At 29.7% G+C, this 23,168-nt stretch overlaps 1 protein-coding gene and 1 long non-coding RNA gene across 4 annotated transcripts; one reads left to right on the top strand and one right to left on the bottom strand.

The window, feature by feature from the left end:
- Positions 1 to 608: 608 nt before the first annotated feature.
- Positions 609 to 2,233, bottom strand: LOC129301719 (uncharacterized). Its single transcript, XR_008591077.1, has 3 exons — positions 2,126 to 2,233; positions 1,693 to 1,790; positions 609 to 1,002 (listed from the first exon to the last, which is right to left on the bottom strand). It is a non-coding gene; the product is annotated as an uncharacterized LOC129301719 (long non-coding RNA).
- Positions 2,234 to 16,989: 14,756 nt separating this feature from the next.
- On the top strand, positions 16,990 to 19,400 carry LOC129303854 (uncharacterized). Of its 3 annotated transcripts, none has more exons than XM_054943399.1 (4): positions 16,990 to 17,220; positions 17,470 to 17,628; positions 18,357 to 18,457; positions 18,567 to 19,400. In XM_054943399.1, the coding sequence occupies exons 2-4, from the start codon at positions 17,531 to 17,533 to the stop codon at positions 19,109 to 19,111; spliced, it is 744 nt and encodes a 247-aa protein (XP_054799374.1). In that variant the 5' UTR covers positions 16,990 to 17,220; positions 17,470 to 17,530; the 3' UTR covers positions 19,112 to 19,400. The 3 variants fall into 3 exon arrangements, with proteins under 3 accessions (XP_054799374.1, XP_054799373.1, XP_054799375.1); XM_054943398.1 differs by having other exon boundaries at positions 17,464 to 17,628; XM_054943400.1 differs by having other exon boundaries at positions 17,464 to 17,628; positions 18,634 to 18,922.
- Positions 19,401 to 23,168: the final 3,768 nt, after the last annotated feature.

Below are 23,168 nucleotides of genomic sequence, written 5' to 3'. Positions count from 1 at the left end.
GTTACTTATATTTTAGACTAAGATTTGCTAAAATAAAAGACTTATATATTTTGGACTAGAGGGGAGTAATTTTCTAATCTTCACTCGACGTGAGACTATTTGTTTAGAATAAATATGAAATTTTACTCACCAAAGCATTTGATAGGTTATAAAGCCAATTGGATTAAGTGATTAAAGAGTCGAGCCCAATCAACAATCTAAACAAAGGGGATAGTACTGAGCTCAATGAAAAGCCACAATAGGATGAGTATGTTGAAATTCCGCCAGTTACAAACCCATTCTGTGGACCGTTGGTGCATAAAGACATGATCTCAAATGATCTCGAATCTCGCGGGAACATCATCGTGCCCAAATATCTTAGTAAGATAAGCTAGTTACCAAAAATGGAAGATAGCAAGTAAAGACCATGCCATGAGTCTCACAGTATTCATGATTCTTTAGAAGAATATTCTAGATTCTAAGGAAGAGGCTGCCATCACACTATCACTATAAATAGAGTACCAAAGTGCAAAAGAAGACAACAATCAACACTCAAAAAGACTCACATTCTACACTCATAATTCTTAAATTTATCGTTTAGCTTTATCTTCAGTTTAGATTTATAACTATTTTACATTTCAATAATAATCAAAACATTTGTTCTATCAAGTCTTGCGTATATTTTACATTCAGGTAAACTGTGGTAAGGAAGTTCGAGATTCTTTTATTATCAATTGAGATTCAACATTTCTGTCATACGTGATAACTTGTTGTTCGCAGATAAATACTATCATACATACATTTCATACAATATGACAACCTTTGGTGGCGACATACAACAACATGAGGTGATGAGAGACCATAGAATCACAACAAGGGGGACGGTAGAGGGCATCAACTTGAGAACATTGGCTTTCACAACATATCAGAGAGGTTGATGATGGCGTTGATCGCCAGTAATGGAGAACGAAAGCAGATATGACGCTGCTGAAGGTTCCAACTGGGTGGAGCATCTTCAACCATCTGAGAAAAATAAAAGAATGATAATTGAGTTGAAAAAATTGAATTAATGATAATTAAGTTTGCGACAAAATTATCTCTAAAATGATATGCAAATTTGAGTTCAAACAAGGTGCAAATTAATATATAAGTCGTTTAAGTTTCAAATGTACCTCTAAATTTGCAATTGGGATTTTTGTTTGCAAGACTATCTAAATCAATATTTATAATGCATGATTTTTTAGAATTTTTTTCATAGGCTTAACAGTTATTAATCCATTTTTTTTGCAAGTACTAGAAATCGGATGAGTCATTAATTGAACTGATTAAAACAATAGTTCAAAAATTGATGGTCAAAAAAGTAGTCAAACTGTGATCAGACTATTTATGAAGAAAACATTTCATCAAACCAATTTGTGCACAGATTCAAACAATTTATTGGTTTAACCAGTCAAGTAGATCTGGTTTTTAATCCTATTTTTTTTAGAACTTGAATGCCATTCCCCAAAATGCAATACCCATTCTCTTTTACGAAGTAATACAAACATGGTTTGAAACTAAATGGGAAAAACACTAACCAAACACTTACACGAGATGGCTTTACATAAGGATTACAGAGTGTTATTATAATAGGCATCTCACAGGGAAATGATTTTTTGAAGAAAAAAATAATTTAAAAGAGGAAGTATTTCACTTATATTTGATTATACTTACCAGCTTTCTCTTCTCAAATAGATACTTTTAATGTTTAGAATGTGAGCAAAACCAATATGACCCATCAACTTTGAAATTTGACTGTCCAGTCCACGATCCTGCACATTTAATTTTCTGATAATTAGCCACCATTAATTGCTCATTGATGGAAAAATAATATCCTGAGTTCAATTTAAATATCAGAATGATTTATATTTATAAATGAATGAATTGCACATACAAGAGTCTTATACAATAAGAATCTCAACTCAAAATTTTCTATATGTTTGGCATGTTGACAAGAAGAAAATGAACTTCGCCAGAAATTTATGATCATATATAAACATAAATACATCTTTAAGAGAGTTAACTGGAGGCTGATAATATTCAAATTTTACTTAATAATATAAAACCAGATATCAAATATCACATGCCAAAAAAAAAAAAAACTTACATTTGAGTATTCATCTGCAGAAGATTTAACCATCATCCATTGCTTCAGAACTACAAGAGGAGAATTGGAGAAGAATAGGAGAAGCTTGAGAAGAAATTTTAGCATTGGATATATTTGATTTACATGGAGAATCACTGAGATTGCTTGACATTTATAGGATCGTGGTGAAGGGGGTTGTTGAGCCACACTAATTAAATTAACATTATTTATTGCAATTATAATTTTTTTAATAAATATATTGCACAAGGAACAATGTTACAGATAATATTATAGTTGTCAGCCATGCAAGACTCTAAAGGAAAATTTGTCTGAAACATATAGTAAATTTTATTAAAATAATATAATAAATATATAATATTCAAATCAAATGTTATTCAAGAGGCGTCAAACATGGAAAGCTCTAATTTAAATTAAAATTTGATACAGAAAAGTTATTAGCTGTGCTTGAATAATAAAATAATATGATTAACATAGAACAATTACGTTATGCGTATATATGACAACGGTCAACCACGAAAAGATTTAATTTAAATTAAGTTTGATACAGAAAGGCAATTAGCTGTGCTTGAATGATAAAATAATTCAATTGACATAGAACAATTATGTTACGTGAATATTTGACAACGGTCAACCATGAAAAGATTTAATTTAAATTAAAGTTTGATACAAAAAGACATTAGCTGTTTTTGAATGACAATTATGTTATGTGTATATTTGACAGTCAACCATGCAATGCTCTAATAAATTAAAATTTGATACATAAAAGCCATTGCTTGTATTGAATAATAAAATAATATAATTGACATATAATAATGACGTGTATATTTGACAATTGTCAACTATGCAAGGCTTTACTTTAAATTAAAGTTTGATACAGAAAGGCCATTAGCTGTGCTTGAATAATATAATCATTACTAAAAAAATGTAAATTAGTGAAAAAATTTAGTGAGAGATCATTTATTTCTCTCTAAAATACCAAATTAGTGAGGGATATTAATTTTATAGCTCGACTTAAAATTAGTAAGGATAATAGCTAGGAACTATTAATTCCTCTCTAAAATAAGAGAATTTGTGAAAAAAATAGTGAGGGACTATCAATCCTTATCTAAAATAAGAAAATTAGCAAGAAAAATAGAGAAAGACTGCCAGTCTCTCTCAAAAATAAGATAATTATTGAAGGATTCTATCCCTAGTTAATTACTGTAAAAAAATTAAACTTTTAGCAATGACTTCTAATTATATATTTAATTATTTTCATTTAAAAATAAAATTTAAATTTAAAAATTAACTAATATATTCATAATAAAATTATTTAACATTTAATATTTTCTTTATTTTAAGTTGATTTTCATTATAAAATAATATTTTATTAAAAATATAATATACAAGATAATTTAATAAAATATAAATACTTTTAACATATTAATAATTAAAAATAAAATTTAAGGAGTGTGTGCGTGTTTTTATAATATATTATTTAATATATTTATGTAGTTAAATAATATATATTTAATTTCTCATATCATAACAATAGGCGACTTTCAGTTCAACTGACAAAGAAGAAGAGCATAAGATTCGAAAGGTAAGAGGTTAAGGGTTTAAATCTTGAATTTTGCATAAATATAATGAACATGTAACATGGTATAGAGCAAGTGACATGGTGCAAAGTGAATAATGACATGTCATAAGTTGTTGCACATGTGGTGAGTAATCGGGCATGAGATGATAGATGACATGGCGATTGATGATGCACAAGTTTGTTGGTGGTGACATGTCACAAGTTGACACACACATGGTGGGTGATGTGTCATCCCTATTTTTAAATATAAGCATATTTAATGAGGGATTAATCCCTTTCTAAAATAATTAAAAATAGTACTAGCGAGTGATTAGCAAGGGATGTAGCCCTTGTTAAATTCCTTGATAATTAGCGAGCCCTTTTTAAGTTATGAATTCAGCGAGGGACAAAATCCTTCACTAAAACGTAATTTAGTGAGAAAAATGGCATGTCCCTAGCTAAATTTCTTTTTTTTTAATAGTGAATAATATAATTTATATAGAATTATTACATTACGTGTATATTTACCAATGATCAACCTTGCAATGCTCTAGTCAATTAAAATTTGATATAGAAAATCAATTAGCTGTACTTGAATAATAAAATAATATAATTATCACATAATAATCATGTGTATATTTGACAATTATCAACTATGCAAAGCTTTAATTTAAATTAAAGTTCGATACAAAAAGGCCATTAGCTGTGCTTGAATAATACAATAATATAATTAACATAGAATAATGATGTGTATATTTGACAATCGTCAACCATGCAAAGCTTTAATTTAAATTAAAGTTTGATACAAAAAGGACATTAGCTATGCTTGAATAATAAAATAAATAATTGACATAGAACAATTTATGTGTCTATTTGACAACTGTCAAGCATGAAAAAGCTTTAATTTAAATAAAAGTTTGAGATAGAAAGACCATTAGAGGTGCTTGAATAATAAAATAATATGTTGGAAAAATAATAATAAATTAACATAGTTGGCAGAGAATAATGACATGTGTATTTGACAATTCTCAAACCATGCAAAGCTTTAGTTTAAATTAAAATTTGATACACAAATGCCATTAGTTGTGTTTGAATAATGAAATAGTATAATTAACATAGAGCAATGACATATATAATGGACAATTGTTAACTGTGCAATGCTCTAATTTAAATTAAAATTTGCTAGAGAGAAGCTATAAACTGTACTTGAATATGATAAAATAATATAATTAACATAGAACAATGATGTGTATATTTGACAATTGTCAACCATACAAGAATTAATTTAAATTAAAGTTTAATACAAAAAAGCCATTAGTTATGCTTGAATAATAAAATAATATAATTGACATAGAACAATTATGTGTATTGTTCATGGTGAACAGTAAATACCAGGTGTGCCAGAGACGCTAAGTCTCAATTGATAATAAAAAGGATCCCAAGCTCCCTTACCACAGTTTACTCGAATGTAAAAAGATACAAGACTTTGGTAGAACAAGTGTTTGATTTTTATTGAAATGTGAAAAAATTACAGACCTAAAATTAAAAACTAAAAAGGGCTAACAAATGTAAAATTGCGAGTCTTTGATTAAGTGTTGACTAGTTTCTTCTGTATCTTCTTCTTCTATTTATAGTGTTAGAGTAACAGTAGCCTCTTCTATGAAACTTAGCATGTTTTGTCGAAGAATTAGGGATCTCACAAAACTCATGGCATAGTCTTTATTTCATGCTCTCTATTTTGGTAACCAGCTTGTTCCACCGAGATACTTAGGCGTGAGGTCTGTAGATTTTGGCATTACTTAAGATCGTATCTTTCGAGCCAACAGTCTAATATTTGCAGCTGATGGGATTTTAGCATATTTATTTATTGTGGCTTTTATTGAGCCTCGGGATCGAGCCTTTTCGTTTATATTGGGCCTGACGCTTCAATTACTCAGCCCAACTAGTCTTGTGACCTATTTGAGTGACGTTTCATATTTAGCCCAAACAATGCCCCCCGCATGCCAATGGCTAATAACGTAAGCCATATAGCATGTTCGAAAAAACTGAAACGTCGCTTCGTTTTTGAGCGCCCTTTGCTAATATAAACTCATTTCTTTTTTTCTGGTCACTTCTCTTACCCTTTCTGTCGTTTCTTAAAGTTCAAGCATTCACTCTTCTACATCCTTCTTACCTTAGCTCTCAAATAGCTTCCTCCACTTTTGTCGCTTCTTCTATTACCGCTCCATCTTCCACCTCTGCTAGGAGTTTGCTTGATTCTCTAGTGATTATCCAAAATCTCGTTACCTTACTCGACAAGTTTGTGACGGTACATATATAGTGGTCTGAAAACCTTTTTTTCCCCTTAGATTGGTTCCTCATTCTAATAGTTGTTCATTTTCTTTATAGGAGGATTCTTCATTCCATGAATCAGTGGCTTTTTGGTAAGTTTCTCGCTTCTCATGTTTTAGCCCTTTTATTTTATTGGAGAAGTATGCTAACTGTGCTTTGTTTTTCCCCAGTACTTCTCGTTAGAGCTTTCAAATCTCCAATAAAAGTGATGTCGGATACCTAACTATCTCTCCCAACTTGTCCGAAGTCACAGCCTATACTCAGCCAAATCTATGGCCACTAACCTCCATTCGTGACTTGGTCTTAGCCCGGACGACTTCACCCTTCCCCCAGTTGTCCTTTAGAAAGCTCAGGAACTAGCCTCGGTCTCCTCGCGCTTGGGTCAACTAGGTGAGGCGCTTAAAGTCAGAGTATGTGCCTCAGTAGAAGGAAATGGGTCTTTACAACCTGATTCAACTATCCCTGGGCATAAGCTTGTACGTGCATGTGTTTTCTCTCCTTCCTTTCTGTGCAGCCTAGAGGAGATAAGGGTCAAAGCTCATGTTTGCTTCTCTGTATCCGTCTCTTCTCTTTGCCTGTGTGAGTCTATGTATGCGTGTTCTCTTTTTTTCCTACCCTCTGTGTTTTCTACTCTGTCTTTCTTCCTTCTTACGTGCGTGACCAACGTTTCTGCTCTATAAAGCTCCTGCGTCTCTGGTCAAAAGTGTTTTGTGTGGCTGTGTGGCTATATTTCTATACATGCGTATGCTCTTTGCTCTTTGTTTTTTCCTTTCTACGTTTCATGACTTCTCTGCTCGTGTTTCCGCAAATAGCCTCTAAGGCTATAATAAAACGCTAATGGATCAGCATTTCATCCAGCCTATTATAGCTATATATTTTTACTTCTAATTTTTTTGAATAGATTAACACACATATATTTTTTTTAAAATAAAAAATAAAATTTAAGAAGAGAAAAGTTAACTCTCAAAAGTTGACTCCCAATATTTTTTGAATGAATAAGATAATTTGAGAGAGATTTTAAAATATTTAAACAAGATTTTTTAATTTTTTTTTAAATTATTATTATTATTATTATTATTGTTTTGAAAATATAACCCTAAAAAGGATTAAATTTTTTTTTTGTATTTTTATATATATTTTTGGTTATTTTAATGAATTAAAAGAAAAACAAAATCTTAATCAACAAAAGATTATCTAGGATAAAATAAAATTAAACCCTATTAATTTTTTTTGAAAATATAATCCTAAAAAGGATTAAATTTTATTTTTGTATTTTTTATATATTTTTTTGGTTATTTATTATTATTTTTATTAAATTTAAAAAAATGCCTGAACAAAATATAGTGTTCATAGTAGAAATCTCAAAATTTCATCCCCTGAAATTTCTTTTGGAATTCTATATCCAATCCTACTTGTGCCAGCTTGATAAATTCAGTTTCTGGAAGCGGTACGTGGCACCTGCTCCTCAGACGTTTGAACTTTACCAAGTATTGGTCCGCTGTCTCTCTAGCTCGTTGTGTGAGCTTGTAGAGTTCTGCTATGCTGACCTCTAGCTTGGCCTTACAAAACTAGATATGAAACTTCTGCTCCATGTCCATCCAATTGATGATTGAGTTACAGTGTAGTGACATATACGATGTGAATTCGAGGCCCATAAGAGTATTTGGAAACAATCTTAGCTTTAAGTTAGCGAAGTTCTCATAGTTAGCAATCTCGCCACACTGGATTGTGAACCTCCCAATGTGCTCCAATGTTGACTGTGTTCTGTCTCCTGAGAACAACATGAATTTAAGGATCCTATATCCCCAAGGATATGGGTTGTCCTTGTCTATGTACTTTAAATATGGTTTTGAGAAGATGGAGTAGCCGATTGGCTTCAGCCTTGGTCTATATATATCCTAGATAGCATCCCTTAAGGCCTCCATGTTCACCAGTTGGGTTTGAGGTTCAATTTGACGCTCTGGGATCATTGCCATGCCCCCCACCACTCGTGCCGAGTTCTTGTAAATAATACAAAGGATTACTTAAAGGATGAGTATGAGTAAATATTTGGGGGTCAAGGATGTCTCTTACAAGTGGGCGGCCCTGATGGCCAGCACCTACATTAATTCCTACTTGCTGCCCTCCAAGCGGCCCTAAACTTAAGCCTACTTCCAGAGGAGTGCCTCTTAATGACGCGATTATGTTCTTCATGCTGTCATGCAGAGCCTGCATCATGATCTGCTGTCGTTCTTTCTCCCTGCGTTCTGACGTTTCCAAGGATTGTGCAAAGAACCTTTAGTTCTCTTCCAGCTGCTTATCCATCCAGTCTTAAATTTCTTGCAGCACTTCTACCACAGGTCCATTGGATATGATCAATGGGTTGGTTATCCATTTTTTGACTTTGAGCCAGGGCTTATGCTGCTGCTACCTGTCGTCATCAGCACTATGTGCTCACGATGTTCAACTGCTTCAGCACTAGGCGATAAGTGTTCTGACCCTGCGTGTGCAGAGGTCCCTTCTGGTTCGTGAGAATCAGCACCTGTTTCATCAGTCCTTTTGTCTTTTCGTGTCCTTGCCATCTTTGTTACACAAGTCCCACTGAGCGTGCCAAAAATTATTCATGGTAAACAACAAATACCAGGTGTGCCAGAGACGCTGAGTTTCAATTGATAACAAAAAGAGTCTCGAGCTCCCTTACCATAGTTTACTCAAATGTAAAAAAATACAAGGCTTTGGTGGAACAAATGTTCAATTTTTATTGAAACGTAAAAAGATTACAAACCTAAAACTGAAAACTAAAAAGGGCTAACAAATATAAAATTACAAGTCTTTGATTGAGTGTTAACTATTTTTTTTGTGTCTTCTTCTTCTATTTATAGTGTTAGAGTAGCGATAGCCTCTTCCTTAAAACCTAGCACATTTTGTCGAAGAATCAAGGATCTCGCGAAACTCATGACACGGTCTTTATTCCATGCTCTTTATTTTGGTAATCAATCCATTCCATCAAGATACTTGTGCGTGAGGTCCATAGATTTCAACATTACTTAAGATCATATCTTTCGAGCTAACGGTCTAATACTTGTAGCTGACAGGATTTCGACATGGCCTTTATTGAGTCTCGGGGCCGACCCTTTTCATTTATATTGGGCCTAACGTTTCAATTACTCAGCTCAATTAACCCTGTGACATATTTGAGTGACGTTTCATATTTAGTCCAAACATATATATTTAAAAATTGTCAAACATACAAAGCTTTAATTTAAATTAAAGTTTAATACAAAAAAGCCATTAGCTGTGCTTGAATAATAAAATAATATAGGCATAGAACAATGACGCGTATATTTGACAATTATCAACCGTGCAAAGCTTTAACTTTAAATTTAAATTTGATACAAAAAGGCTATTAACTATGTTTGAACAATAAAATAATATAATTAATATAAAAAAATCACGTCTATACTTAACAATCCATGCAAAGCTCTTATATAAAGCTTGATAGAGAAGGAGTCAATTTTTGTTTAAATAATTAATACATTAGAGGAATCACGAGTTATCTAAAGACTAGCTATAGACCATAACGGATAAAGATTACAGAATTTGGGGACAGTTTTAAAGTATCGTACAACATCATACAAGTAATTTGCAATTTCAGTTTTTAAATTAAGTCAATTTTACCTGCCTCGTCAAAATAAAAAATAGTTACATATATCATTAAAAAATTATTTTTTAAAAATTACTTTTTTCACATGTTAAAATTTGAAATTAGCCTCCTTGGTGTATATATATTATTTTTGGAAAAATACATTTCACATCCCTATACTTCAATCTTTGTTTTGTTTTTATGACCTATAATTTATTTCCATGGTTTCCTATCCTTTTATCTGCTCAATCCGAAATGCAATGGCTTGTTTAAAAAAAAAAATACTTAGAAGGACCATGAGATGACTCAAGCGGTGTTAATTTAGATGATATGGACTCAATATCGTTAAACACATTAGATGATTAAGAAAAAAAACATACTAATTACTTGCTGATATTATAAATTCTTATGATTAAGGAAAATGAAAAGAAACAAACTTCTTTAAAATGACTACAAGCGATTGAGTAGGGGAAGGGCATCACAGAAGTACAAGGATATTATTGGATCTCAGCAAAATATACATTGTTTAATCCAACTCATGCTGTTGGTCCCAAAAAAAAAAATCCAACTCATGCTTCTTCTTAATATTTTTCAAAATAGAGGGACTAAGGCTTTGGATAGAACAAACAAAAAAGATGCAAAACTATAAAAATAAGTTACAACAATTAAAAACAAATTAAAACCTAATTGATATTTAATTTCCCTCTTTTTCTTTTTTTTAACCGCAGACCCCCTACCATTGCATTTGCTGTTAAATTACTACTTATCAACAAAGATTGTTATCAAATTAATGATTATGGGGCACCTTATGCAAAACTAATGAAAACATTTAATTATTAATATAGAGAGAGAAGAATGAAACTGAAAAATGAAAATACAATTTTGTGAATAAAGACCATCTATTGTATTCGGAGATCCTAGATCAAAAAATAATTAAAAATACAATTATTATTGAATAATGACAATTCAAGCATAATACATACCGGATATTTTGATTTTTGTTTATATTCTAGCCAAACAAGACAAAGCACTAAAAATGGAATGAATTTAATGCTTCACAAAGTAGTTCAAAGACGATAAGCAAAACCTTGTTGTGAACATGGTTTACTATGGTTAGCATTAACTTATGTTAAACACACGTCTACTACCACAGAAAAGGCCTTCCTTGATGGTTAGTTTTTTGCATTATTTGATGGTTACTGTGAAATAATCATCAAATAGTAATGGTAAAAAAATCAGGCCTAAACCTGGTGAAAATTTATCATAAATGCTTGATGATTATTATAATAACCATCAAGTATTTGACTATATTTGATGGTTATTATAAAATAACTATTAAGTAAATCCAATCTTGACAGTTATTTTGAAATGACTATTAAGTATTTATGATATTTTGAAAAGCAATCTCCTATAAATTTACATAGAATATAGCAACTAGAATATCAACAACATTGACACCAGAAATAAATCACTATATTTTATTAAAATTACTGTCCAAATATAATAAAATTACTATACCTTAAATCCTAAACCCTAAAAAATATAGAAATATCTTAGCTAATTTGCAAACTAAATTCCTGAGCTAAGTGGCCCAAAATATAAAAATTGACCAAAAAATGGATGTGTAAATATATACCTAAACTAGGTGGGTCTAATCACCGATGCTATCCAAATATTGAACACCACCATGGCCACCTTTTCAAAGACTTCTTCTATATTTGCATCTTCATACTTGATACAGGAGACGTCTTCAAAGTAATGTATGCAAAAAGCCGCAACAAATTCAAGTTATAAGTTAACTTAAGTTAGTAATAATTTTTAATTTAATGTAATTAAGTTTAATATGTACCTTGTCAAGGATTGTTGTACAGCATGGGTAATGATATCCTTCATAAATCTCATCAAGCAATAATCATAATTATTGCTCTGATATGGCTAGAGTGAATACTATAAAAAAAAACCAAATATCAATGAAATGATATAACAATTGGCAGTTTTTTAATTAAAAACTTAGTCAATTAAATGAATATCTTTACCGTGATCCATATGTATAGAGAGTCAAATGCCCTCAAGTTGGGGAATGGTCTTATTGGTCGTAGTGCGATATACAATCACAACTCTAAGAATGAAGTAAAAAATAGATGTGAAAAATAGTATATGGAAATTAAAATTATAAAAAATAACAAGTGAAAATTCAACCAACTTACTTATTAAAAAGCCATACCACATCTTTTCTGTTGCTTGATTCTCTATTAAGATGATCAAGATACCATATTTTTGAAGTAACAAGATTGACAACAATAAGTATTTGTGCCTCCTAATAGGCAATGACAAATGTTAACAAACAACATGTTAATTAAAGTTGCATGTGCTTGCAAATACTCCTTCATAAATGTTTTCTCTTCTCTCAGCCCTTAGGATCTCAAATGATTGACATATAATAATGACATGTATATTTTACAATTGTCAACTATGTAAAGCTTTAATTTAAATTAAAGTTTGACACAGAAAAGCCACTAGCTGTGTTTGAATTATACAATAATATAATTGACATAGATCAATGACTTGTAAATTTGACAACGATCAACCGTGATGCAAAGCTTTAATTTAAATTTAAGTTTGATACATAAAGGCCATTAGTTCTGCTTGAATAATAAAATAATATAATTGACAGATAACAATGAGGTGTATATTTGACAATTGATGAACCATGCAATGCTTTAATTTAAATAAAAGCATAAGGGTATTGAACCTTAACAAAATTAATGTTAACAAAAAATCAAACTGGTCATTAAATTAGTTCACAATTTAATGGCTGGACCGTGGCTTAATTCATGGTTTAACCATGGTTTTATAAAATAAATATATATAATAATAAAAATGAATTTTTAAATTTTAATCAAAATAATATAAAATAGAAAAGGTAATTTTTCAATCTAAAATATATATACTTATTTCATAATTTATAACTAAATAACACACATGCATATTTTATACAAATTTCTTAAATATTTGTTCATTTTTTTCCATTTATCAATATTTATGAGGCATAAATATGTATAAATTGTACTCCCTCTAGTCCTTGTCATATGGTACCCCCAACTACCTTATCAGAACCAAGAAAATATAGTTAAGTTATAATTTTGTTTGAAAATAAAATAAATTCCTACTTTTACCCCTATTTAAATATTTTTTTTAAGTTGCACCACATTCTCTTTCATAGTTAATAAATTTAAATAATGATAATATTGAAAAAAATATAACTACTACTCCATAATATGCCTTATACTAATGACAAAAAAAAATACTTACAGAAGATGTCTTACAATAAGGACAATTTATAAATATGAATTAAAATTTTAAATAATTAAAAATTAAAAATTAAAAAAATAACAAGATTTGATCAACCAATTTGCTAATAGTTCAGCCGATTTTGAGCAGTTCAAAATTGATTCAATCAATTCATGATTGGTTCTTTAACTCCACAATTTTTAGCTATAATCAGCTAAACTTAGGTCCAGTTCAATCAATTGAATTGATTCGATCCTGTTCTCATAACACTGGAATTAACATTGTTTGGTCCAACTTATGATCATTACTCATTTTTAATATTTTTCAAAATAAATAAACCAAGGCTTCACACAAAGCAATAAAAACGATAAACATAGATCCCCTTCCATTACATTTGTTGTTAACTTCCTTGTTATCAATGAAGATTGTTATCAAGTTAATGAAGATTATGGGGCACCTTAAGCGAAACTAATAAAATATTTAAATTTTAATTGAGTAAGATAGAGAAAGAGAGAGATCAGAATGATACTAAAAAAATGAAAATACAATTTTGTGAATAAAAACCAACTGAAATAATTAAAAATACAATTATTATTGAATAGTGATAATCCAAGTATAAAACATACCACATATTTTGATTTTTGTCTATATTGTAGACAAATTAAACAAGACGAAGCACTAAAAAAAAAGAATGAATTTAACACTTCATAAAGTAATTAAACGATGATAGGCAAATCCTTGTTCTGAATAGTGGCGGAGCCACGGGCACGTCAGGAGCTAAATGCGCTCCCTCATATATGGAGAAAATTACATACGGGGATGTGTAAACCTTACAATCTTACATCCTAATTTTAGAATTTTGAATAATAAAATCAACCACATCAAATTAAGTCATCTTGCTGGTTAAAAGTTTTTTTTCTCTCAAACTTAAACTCTGTATCAAATTTTTAATATATTTTTGGCCAAACAAATCCTCAATATATTTTTTCTTGTATAAAAATATGCATAATTTTTTTATGTTATTATATTTTTGTCTAATGAAATTATTTTTAAAATTGTTGTATTATTTTTTAAATTATTAATTTTTAAATTGAGTTGTCTTGCACCCCTTAACTTTAGGTCCTGCCTTTGCCACTAGTTTTGAATATGGTATACTATTGTTATTGCGCATTAATTAACTTAAGGTTTAAAGAGCAAAATAAACTCTAAATTCTTCCCTGAAAATTGCTCTAAACTTTTAAAATATGTAAAATAAATCGTAAAATTTTAAATTTGTGACAAAATAAATCCTAATTGTTAATTTTTTCAACGCCATTATTGTTCACGTGATACTATTCACCGTGGGCTCCTGTTAATACTGATGTGTCATTGTTAATTAGCGCCACAAACCCTAAATTATTATATTAGTAATATTCTGGACCTTGAACTTTAAAATTTTAAACAAATTATGCCCATTGTTTATGTATAGAACATTGACTATTATGTAGACTAAATTGGCCCCAACATGGTTCGCCGTAGGTGAATGCATTGTTGGCCATGACAATGACCTATAATTTTGTAAAATGATATTTTTTGCTCTTTTTTACAATATTTTCCAAGCGATTAGTATCTCATACTTTCATATACTCTATAACTCTAATTTAATATTATTTTGATTAATGTTTATTTATTTAATGGTGAAAACTTGAGATCCTATTTGAAAATAAGTTTAAATATTAGAGAATTTTAATTAACTGATTAATTTGAGTTTTAATTTGTTGATGAAATCATCAACTTTAGTATTTATCATCTATAAAATTTTATGATACTTAAACTTTTTTTTAAATGGGATACCAAATTTTCACCATTAAATAAACAAACATTATTTAAAATAAAACTAAATCAAAGTTATAAAGTATACGAAAGCATAAGATATTAATCGTTTGAAAAACATTGTAAAAAGGACAAAAAATATTATTTTACAAAATTATGAATTATTCGCCACGACCAATGATGCATTCATTGTAGCGAACCATGCTGAGGATAATTTGATTTACATAATAGTCAACATTTTATATATAAACGATGGGCATAATTTGTTCAAAATTTTAAAGTTCAGGGTCCAGAATGCTATTAACAATAGTTTAGGGTTTGTGGCACTAATTAACAATGATACATCAGCATTAACTGGGGCTTACGGTGAACAGTACCACATGAATAGTAAGGACGTTAAAAAAATTAATGGTCAGAATTCATTTTGCTATAAATTTAAAAGTTTAGAATTTATTTTGCACATTTTAAAAGGTTAGAGTTCAGGGTGCTTTTCTAGCAAGAGTTCGGGGTTTATTTTACTCATTAGCTCTTAACTTAATGTTTGCACACATCATCTTCATTCCTGTACTTGTGTTTTTTTTTTTTTTTTCAATCTGCTGAAGGAACTAATGGCACTTGTCATGGAATTGACTCCTCCTCAAGAGGAATTCAAATTCTTTTTGCTTATTCCATCACCCGATATCTTAAAAATATTTGAGAATATTACAATCACTCGTTTAAACTAATATGATAAACTCCTAATTATGTGAGATCATTATTACGAGCAATGGTCTCACGTCTTGGGGATGCCTTTTGCCATATTTACACCAATATCCTCCACAAGAGCAAACACAAGTAATGTTTAAAATGATGAAAACGATTTGTGTTTCTCACATAAATTTCTCTTTGTTCAAAGCTAGATATGAATTTTATAACTGGCAGTACGCATTTTCAAATCCTCATGTTCTTATCAATCACTTGAAGAGGTTGCTCACACAATATTTGTGCCTTATCTAGCTCCTCAACATCTGGCACATAATTTTAGTATCGAGATAATTTTTCCAACCTTTTTTTTCATTTTTTTTAATACAAAGGAGGAGAATTTTTTTTTAAGAAATTTTTTTAAGAAAATAAAAATGAAATCCCAGAAGAGAAAATTAATTAATCACAGTTAGGTTCCTAAAAAAAATTTAAAAAAATAAGTTACAAATATCAATTTAAGTGATTATAAATTCAGAAGTTTTAATTACAAAAAAGACATTTAAATATATATAATTTTAATTTGCAATTGGGATTTTTCTTTACAATTTTCAGATCAATATTTATAACTCTTTTTTTTTAAAAAAATATTGTAAGGGTAACTATCATTAATTTATTTTTTAAAACTTTATTATCATTCTCCCTTTTCTAAACTTCCATGGAGAAGATAAAAGGTGAGAAAAAACCCTAACGGCCAAAAGTGTGAAGGAGGTTTCAACAGGAAAACACAAACTCTCAAATCATGAGCATGTTAAACCAATCAATCCACACAAGGACGAACATCCCTATTTATCTAACTTTTTCAAGTTTCTTTTGTGCACGTGAGATTTGTCCCCAGAGAGAGAGAAGCGTATGAACTTTGTGTCTCAACTCAATCCAACAAAACTTTCCATTTGTGTCCTTTATTACATAATATGAAAATCTAGTCGATGCCACCTGATTGAACCAATAAATTATTAAACCAATATTTTGATTAGTGTACTAAAATGCTTCATTTATGATCAATTTAATCATGATTCAAATACAATTTTAATTATTAATCCTTGAATTAATGCCTTAATATGTTCAAACTCAAAGCTTTCATGTCTTTCCCGATATTCTGGGAGCAACATGAGCATTACGCGCGACGACCCTGCAAGAAAAGCATTGCATAAACCTATACTTACATTTGGTCACATTCATTAAAAAAAAAAAAAAAAGTGTGACACATCTTCCATACATGTCAATAAAGTCCACAGACGACCACAAACATGGCTGATCCAATGCCCAGTTTGTTCACATGACCATGAATAAAGTCATGAACGAGGCTTGAGTACTTAAATAGATCTGTAGGCTTGAACACCGTTTTCCTTGTTTTTGTTTTTGTTTCTGGGCTAAACCAGGCTTGATGCTTGAGGTGGGCTGGCCTTTTTTGGTCATTTTGATCCCTTAACATGACTCACACCGTGAACTATGCGCACCGTGAATTTCTGAAAAATAAAAAATAAAAAGGCTTATGGAGAACTATACGGAGCGGTTGAATCCAAGCCAGTCTCCAAATCGTGAACGTCCTATGCTTCACACTCAATCCCTCTCATGCCGTGCCCCTCGTCGGTGCCTGCGTCGCTGTCCATCGTACTCCGTCGTCCAACTGTTTGCTGCCACCGTAGCCTCTCATCGCCGTCATCCTCTGGATGCAAACGCGTCAAAAATTGAAGGTTCTGGTGTGAGAAAGATCGACAATTTCAAAGTGTATATGTGAAGGTCTGGTGTTGATTTTAGTTTTTTATGTTTGGATGCTCTAAATCTCGTTTAAATTCTTGAGTTTAACCGAAGGATTTGGGTTGAAAATGTGTGTTTTCCACATTAATTTGTAGTCTATTCGCATACTCTGTTCGGTTCTTTCCGGGTTTTGCTTCATGTATGGTTTTTCATTCAACTACAGCAATATTGCATTGAATTGTAAGGCTTTAGTTTTATTACTCTTTTAATTCTTTAAAGTTTCAGGAACAGGAAGCAAATCAGTTCTTGAACCACACAACTCTGTGATTCTTGAAATTCTTCGTCTGAATCGATGGGCAACGTTATTGAATCCTTTGCTTCAGGCATCGGAAACGTTATTGGCAAAATCTTTGGCTCTCCAATTGACTTCCTTTCTGGAAAGTCTTGCAGGTAAAAGCAATTTTCATTTTATCTATGGGCCAAAAAAGGGGGAAAAATCATTTTATCACATTATAGAACTACAGAAAACTAACTATCAAATACTCTAAGAGTCCTAGACACACGCATGAACATGATTCTGCAATTTGAATGAATAGAGTAGCCTGAGCCAGTTATGAACAAATATATAACTCGGTTTGAACATGATCTTCTGTGATTGGTTTCCTTCACTTCACTTAAATTGGATACACCAATTTTACTTATAAATCTTTTTAATAATAGTTATTTAGAAAAGCTAATCATTTGGTTCCTATAATTTCAACTCAGATAAAATTTTATCTTTAAACTTTGACTTAATGTAATTTAATTTCTATAGCTTTGACTCGTAAAATTTAACTTCTAAATTTCAACTCTTACAATTTAATTCTTATAGTTTTATTTAATTTAAGATGTTAGTCCCCATGTTTTGGAAATAGAGAATGAAGTTATTATTAAGATCTAAGGACTAATGTTTTAAATAGTTAATTAAAATTATAAAGACTGAGATATTCTGAGTTAAAATTTAAGGATTAAATTACAAGTAAATCAAAATAGGAATTGAATGGGATTGAGTTAAAGTTTAGGAATTAAATTATAATCGAGTCAAAAGTATAGCAAGCAAATGATTAATTTTCACTAGTTATTTTTGTTCACTGCTCAAGTTCCTCTTTCATATAATGCTGTCGGGACATATTTTTCAGTTCAACTTGCGGACCCACATGGGATCTCATGTGTTATATCGAACATTTTTGTATCGCCAATGTGCTGAAGCTGGCCTTGATATTCGTTCTGGTTTACATTGGTGAGTTTTCTTCTGATCACTGTCTAGTGATTTGAACAGGGACAACAATATGTCTATATATAACTATATATATTTTTCCATTTTTTGTGTTTTTGTTCCCATTTTGCAGTTGCATTATTCATTTACCTATTATATAATCTGGCCAAATGTGCATGCGTTGGGGTGACGATTTGCAGATCTATATGGGCATGCCTGTCTTGTTGGTTCCACCTGTGGGAGCGAATTTGCACTTTCTTGTGTGTCAAGTTATGTAATTTCAAAAGAAAAAGATTCACCAAAGGGGAAAGGTATTGCAATACAAGTGAACAAGATTACGAGGAAGTAAACCCTTCATATTATGACCGTGGATCAAAAGAAGTGAACAGATCATTTTCTCGTCGGAGAAGAAACTACAAAACCTCCCACTTGAGGAGCTCCTTAAAACCAAGAAACCGTCGTGCCCGACTTAGAATCAGTGCCGATGTTAGCCGTAAACAAGAGGAGAGGAATCACATAGGTGAGAATCTGCATGGTGGATGTAGTAATGCTGTTGTTAGACATGGCAATCATCATAGCAACACAGTTCATGACCTGAAGGTGGTTCGTACATTTAAGTTTGTGAATAAAGGTTTGAAATCTAAGAGGAGAGGAATTCAAAGACACAAGAAGCACTGAGACTTTTCAAGATCTTGATGACTCTGTTTAAACTAACAATCTTGGGCCGTGAACATATGTATCTAGGTATATATGAATGCGAGGAAATTCTCTGCTGCATGGTGGCATAATTTTCCTCAAAATTCATTACACACGAGTGAAGAATGACAATTTATAAGCCATTAATAGTATAGTTTACTTTGGATTCTATCCAATAGATGGGATATAAATTTTGTTATATTTGATGCATAGCATAACAAATAAACAATGGGTTTTGCATGGGCAAAATAGTACTCATTGTGTTTCTTCATATTTGTCTAAAATTGTTTCATATTATTTATCTTTTTAGATTTCGAAAGCACTATTTAATGACACTTTTCCTGTTTTATCTTTGAATTTGATAAAGTATATATTATTTTTAAATATTAATTGCATTTTACTAATTTGTTCGTGGACAAATATTTTAAAATGGATGGCGTAATAAAAATCCATACTACGAGTGTTTACTTTTTTTTTAAAAAAAACTAATTTTTGTTTTAAAATAAAAATAAAAAAACTTATTTGAATAAATATTGCTAAATCTTTTCTCATTTTTTATTGTTAAAAATTCAAATTAAAAACATCTTAAAGTTATTTTTGTTCTTGGCCGAAAAAAGTAAATTTTGTTTCCTTTTTTTTTTTTGGTTTTTGAAGCACATTATATATAGTAATTAAAAATTACTATCAATTATAACTAGTCACTATCGTAGCATAGGCTACAAATATTAACCACTTATAATTATCACCGTTGGTTGATTTCTTAATTTTAAAATTATTTTTAAATTAACATAATCAAATATATTTTTTTATTTTAAAATTTTTTTTAAAATGTTGTTTACACCATAGCTTTAAAGAATAAAAAAAATAACAAAATCAAGCAACCCCATTGAGGCCCATTTAGTTCAATTGGTGAGGAGAGTTCAAGTCTTATAATATGCAGCCGCATTAAATAAAAATGTCTAAGCTATTCTTAAAATATTAGTAACAATAGTTTTACATAATGGGGGTTCAAATTAATCTAAGTAGGCAGTGATAATACTCCATGTTTCCTAAAATAGGGGTGATAGAGTTTAACAAAAACAAAAATCAACAACCCCTCATTTTCAGTATTTCAATCAATTCTATTTTTTTTTCCAGAATAAGTGTATGTCTCCAACTCAGATTTTTTTTGTTTTTGGTAACAAAGCAAATTATATTAGAAAAAATTACATATAGATCCTGTAGAGTAGACATATTCACAAATAAATTTTACAAAATTTGGAAATCACAATCATATCCCTTAAAACTTGAGTGTCATTTAAAATTAAGTTACAAAGACAATAATACTCTTATTAAACACACATTATATTAATCAAATAATTAATTTATAACTATTTTATTAATAATTTATAACTATAATTTTTACTTTTTACGACCGTATCTTCACGTGTCAAATGGTTAAACAATCATACGTTATTAACAAAGTTTAACATTGATTATTTATAACTACTTCATCAATAATTTACAACTAAAACTTTAAATATGTGAAGTTAGAGTTGTAAAAAGTTAAATTTATAGTTATAATTACTAATGATGTAGTTGTAAATCATTTGAATGATGTAATATATATATATATATATTTAATAGAAATATTATCATTTTTTTATCAAAATTTTAAATTACAATTAGGTCTCAAGAGATTTAATTGTGATTTTTAAATTTTGTAAGATTTATTTATAAATAAATCAATTCCATGGGACTTATATATGAGTTTTCCATTGTATTACTATTAAACAAAAGTTACATACATACTAGTCAAGTGCGAGAGAAAGCAAGTAATATCCTTTTGCAACAAAGCAAAGGCTAAATTGACATTTTGAAGTACAGACGGCCTTGGATTTGGACCTCTATTGCTCCTGTCTTCATCAGGCAACAAAATATTGAATTGATTGCAACGTACATATAAAAAAGTAACAATTTCTTTGTGCCCTTGTAAGTTGTGATCAATCTCTAACTCAAGACTTGTTCTCACTCTTCCCAGTTAGCTAAACGTCGCTTGCAATAATAGTACAAGAAATGTACGTTGGAGGACCAGCCGAAACCTCAGAACAGAAGTTGCTAATTTGGTTGATTTACTTGCTATTTATTTTTATTTATAAAATTTGTATTTGAATAGGACTTCCCAAGAATCCGGAGGATAAATAAACCGGCAATATATACATTATAGCATATCCAGACAATTTCCAACACATGATTGTCTGTGTGTTGCTGGCTTCCACCACCACAAATACATGTTTTTGTCCATGCCCCTATTATTTTCTTATATTACCATTTTGGCACCCTACTTGTCTTTTTTATTCCCTAATATCCCCATTGCCAATGATATATGATGAGCTAGAGATCATTCACATTTGGTAAATGATATATAATAATTTAAAAATAAATTATATGGTTGTACCTTTTTTATATTTAAATTTTTGCTGAAATTTTTTTAAAAAAATAATTGTAGAGTCTAATTAAATGTATGAAAGAAAATTGAAAGATTAACAAAATTACACATAGCATAGCATTCATGGCTAATAAATCATGTATTTTTAATAAATTTTATTATTTTACTCCTATCATTTATATATATAAGTTAGTTTTCATAATATTTTCTTGGTTTTATTTATAAATCATTTTGCAAAATTTATGAAATAATTATTTTTTTTTAAAAAAAAGCATGCTTTGTTGGTATTGAAATTAGTGAGTTCTTATGGTGGAGAGAAATTGAGGGAGATAAGTAAATTTGGATTGAAATTTATTACATTTGATTAAAAATATTTTTTAGAAAGATTGGATAATTTTAAGATTAACAACTAATTCTAACTAACTTCATTAACTTATGTATAAATTAGTTTAAAACAACTTATAGGATCCATTGGCAAATGCAAGTCAACTTATAGTATTACATAATTGTTTTAAAAAACCTTTTGAAGTCAGGTCAAGATTTTTTTTCCCATATTATGGATAATAAATTACAAACATTAACATAATCTTTCGTAGAAAGGGTTTTTTCCCCCTCATGAAACAAATTATTTAAAAGGAGATGAAAAGATAAATTAGTAGAACTTGGGGTGCGATTGGTGAATAAAAAGATTCTTCTTCGAATTTTTGTTATTGACTATTGAGATCGTAGATTCAGCTAATTGGGCGTAGTGCCAAATTTGAACGGAGCCCACAACCCCGTCGACCTGTCCATTGCAATTCCTCTGTTTCTTCCTTACCAACCCTTTTGACCGTGGCCGCCTTCTCACGCGTCTTACCACGTCAAGTGTCCCACTCTCCATTGTTTCGAGTTCTTAAATTAGTATTTTGGTTTTAAGGTATAAGATATTTTTAAATTAAATTACATATATTAATAAATTTATTAAATATATTTTAAAAATTTATTTTTTTTTAAAATAAAAAATATAAAATTTTAAAAATAATATTTATTTATTATTAAAAAGAAAAAATATATAGAAAGAGTAATGTTGAAAACGCATGATTAATAAAATATTATTTTTGTTGAAGTATTTTATAATTTGAGATGAAAATAATATTATTTATTACTCATATTTTTTTTATTACAAGATGTTTCAAACTTTTTCAAGTAAATTTAAAAAATTTTATTATATGAATTTATTTATTAAAAAAATATTAAGGTATTTTAATTATATGCATAATATCCATGTTGTTCATTTTGACTCAAGTCACGATATTATTATTAAAATTTTAAAAATAAAAAGGAATAATAATATAATATTTTAATGGATAGAAGAGCAAATTAACTCTTAAATTATAAGGTCAGGAGCATCTGAAACTTAAAATTTATTTTTTGTGTAACTTTAACTTTTGAAAACATTGTAATATGACTCTTATAGTTAACAAAAATTAATTTTAATTATTAATTGATCAGAAAATGATATAAAATGATCTCAAAAATTATATATAAAGGCAAAAAAATTATAGTAAATGACAAAAAATTATAAACAAGGATTAAAAAAATACAAAAAAAGATTATAAAAATTTTATTGGT

Source organism: Prosopis cineraria, unplaced genomic scaffold (assembly GCF_029017545.1).
Source record: "Prosopis cineraria cultivar Desert tree isolate PC_DT_omini unplaced genomic scaffold, ASM2901754v1 PC2, whole genome shotgun sequence".
In the NCBI taxonomy this organism is placed as follows: Eukaryota; Viridiplantae; Streptophyta; class Magnoliopsida; order Fabales; family Fabaceae; genus Prosopis; species Prosopis cineraria.
This window is presented reverse-complemented; position numbering and strand designations above follow the sequence as displayed.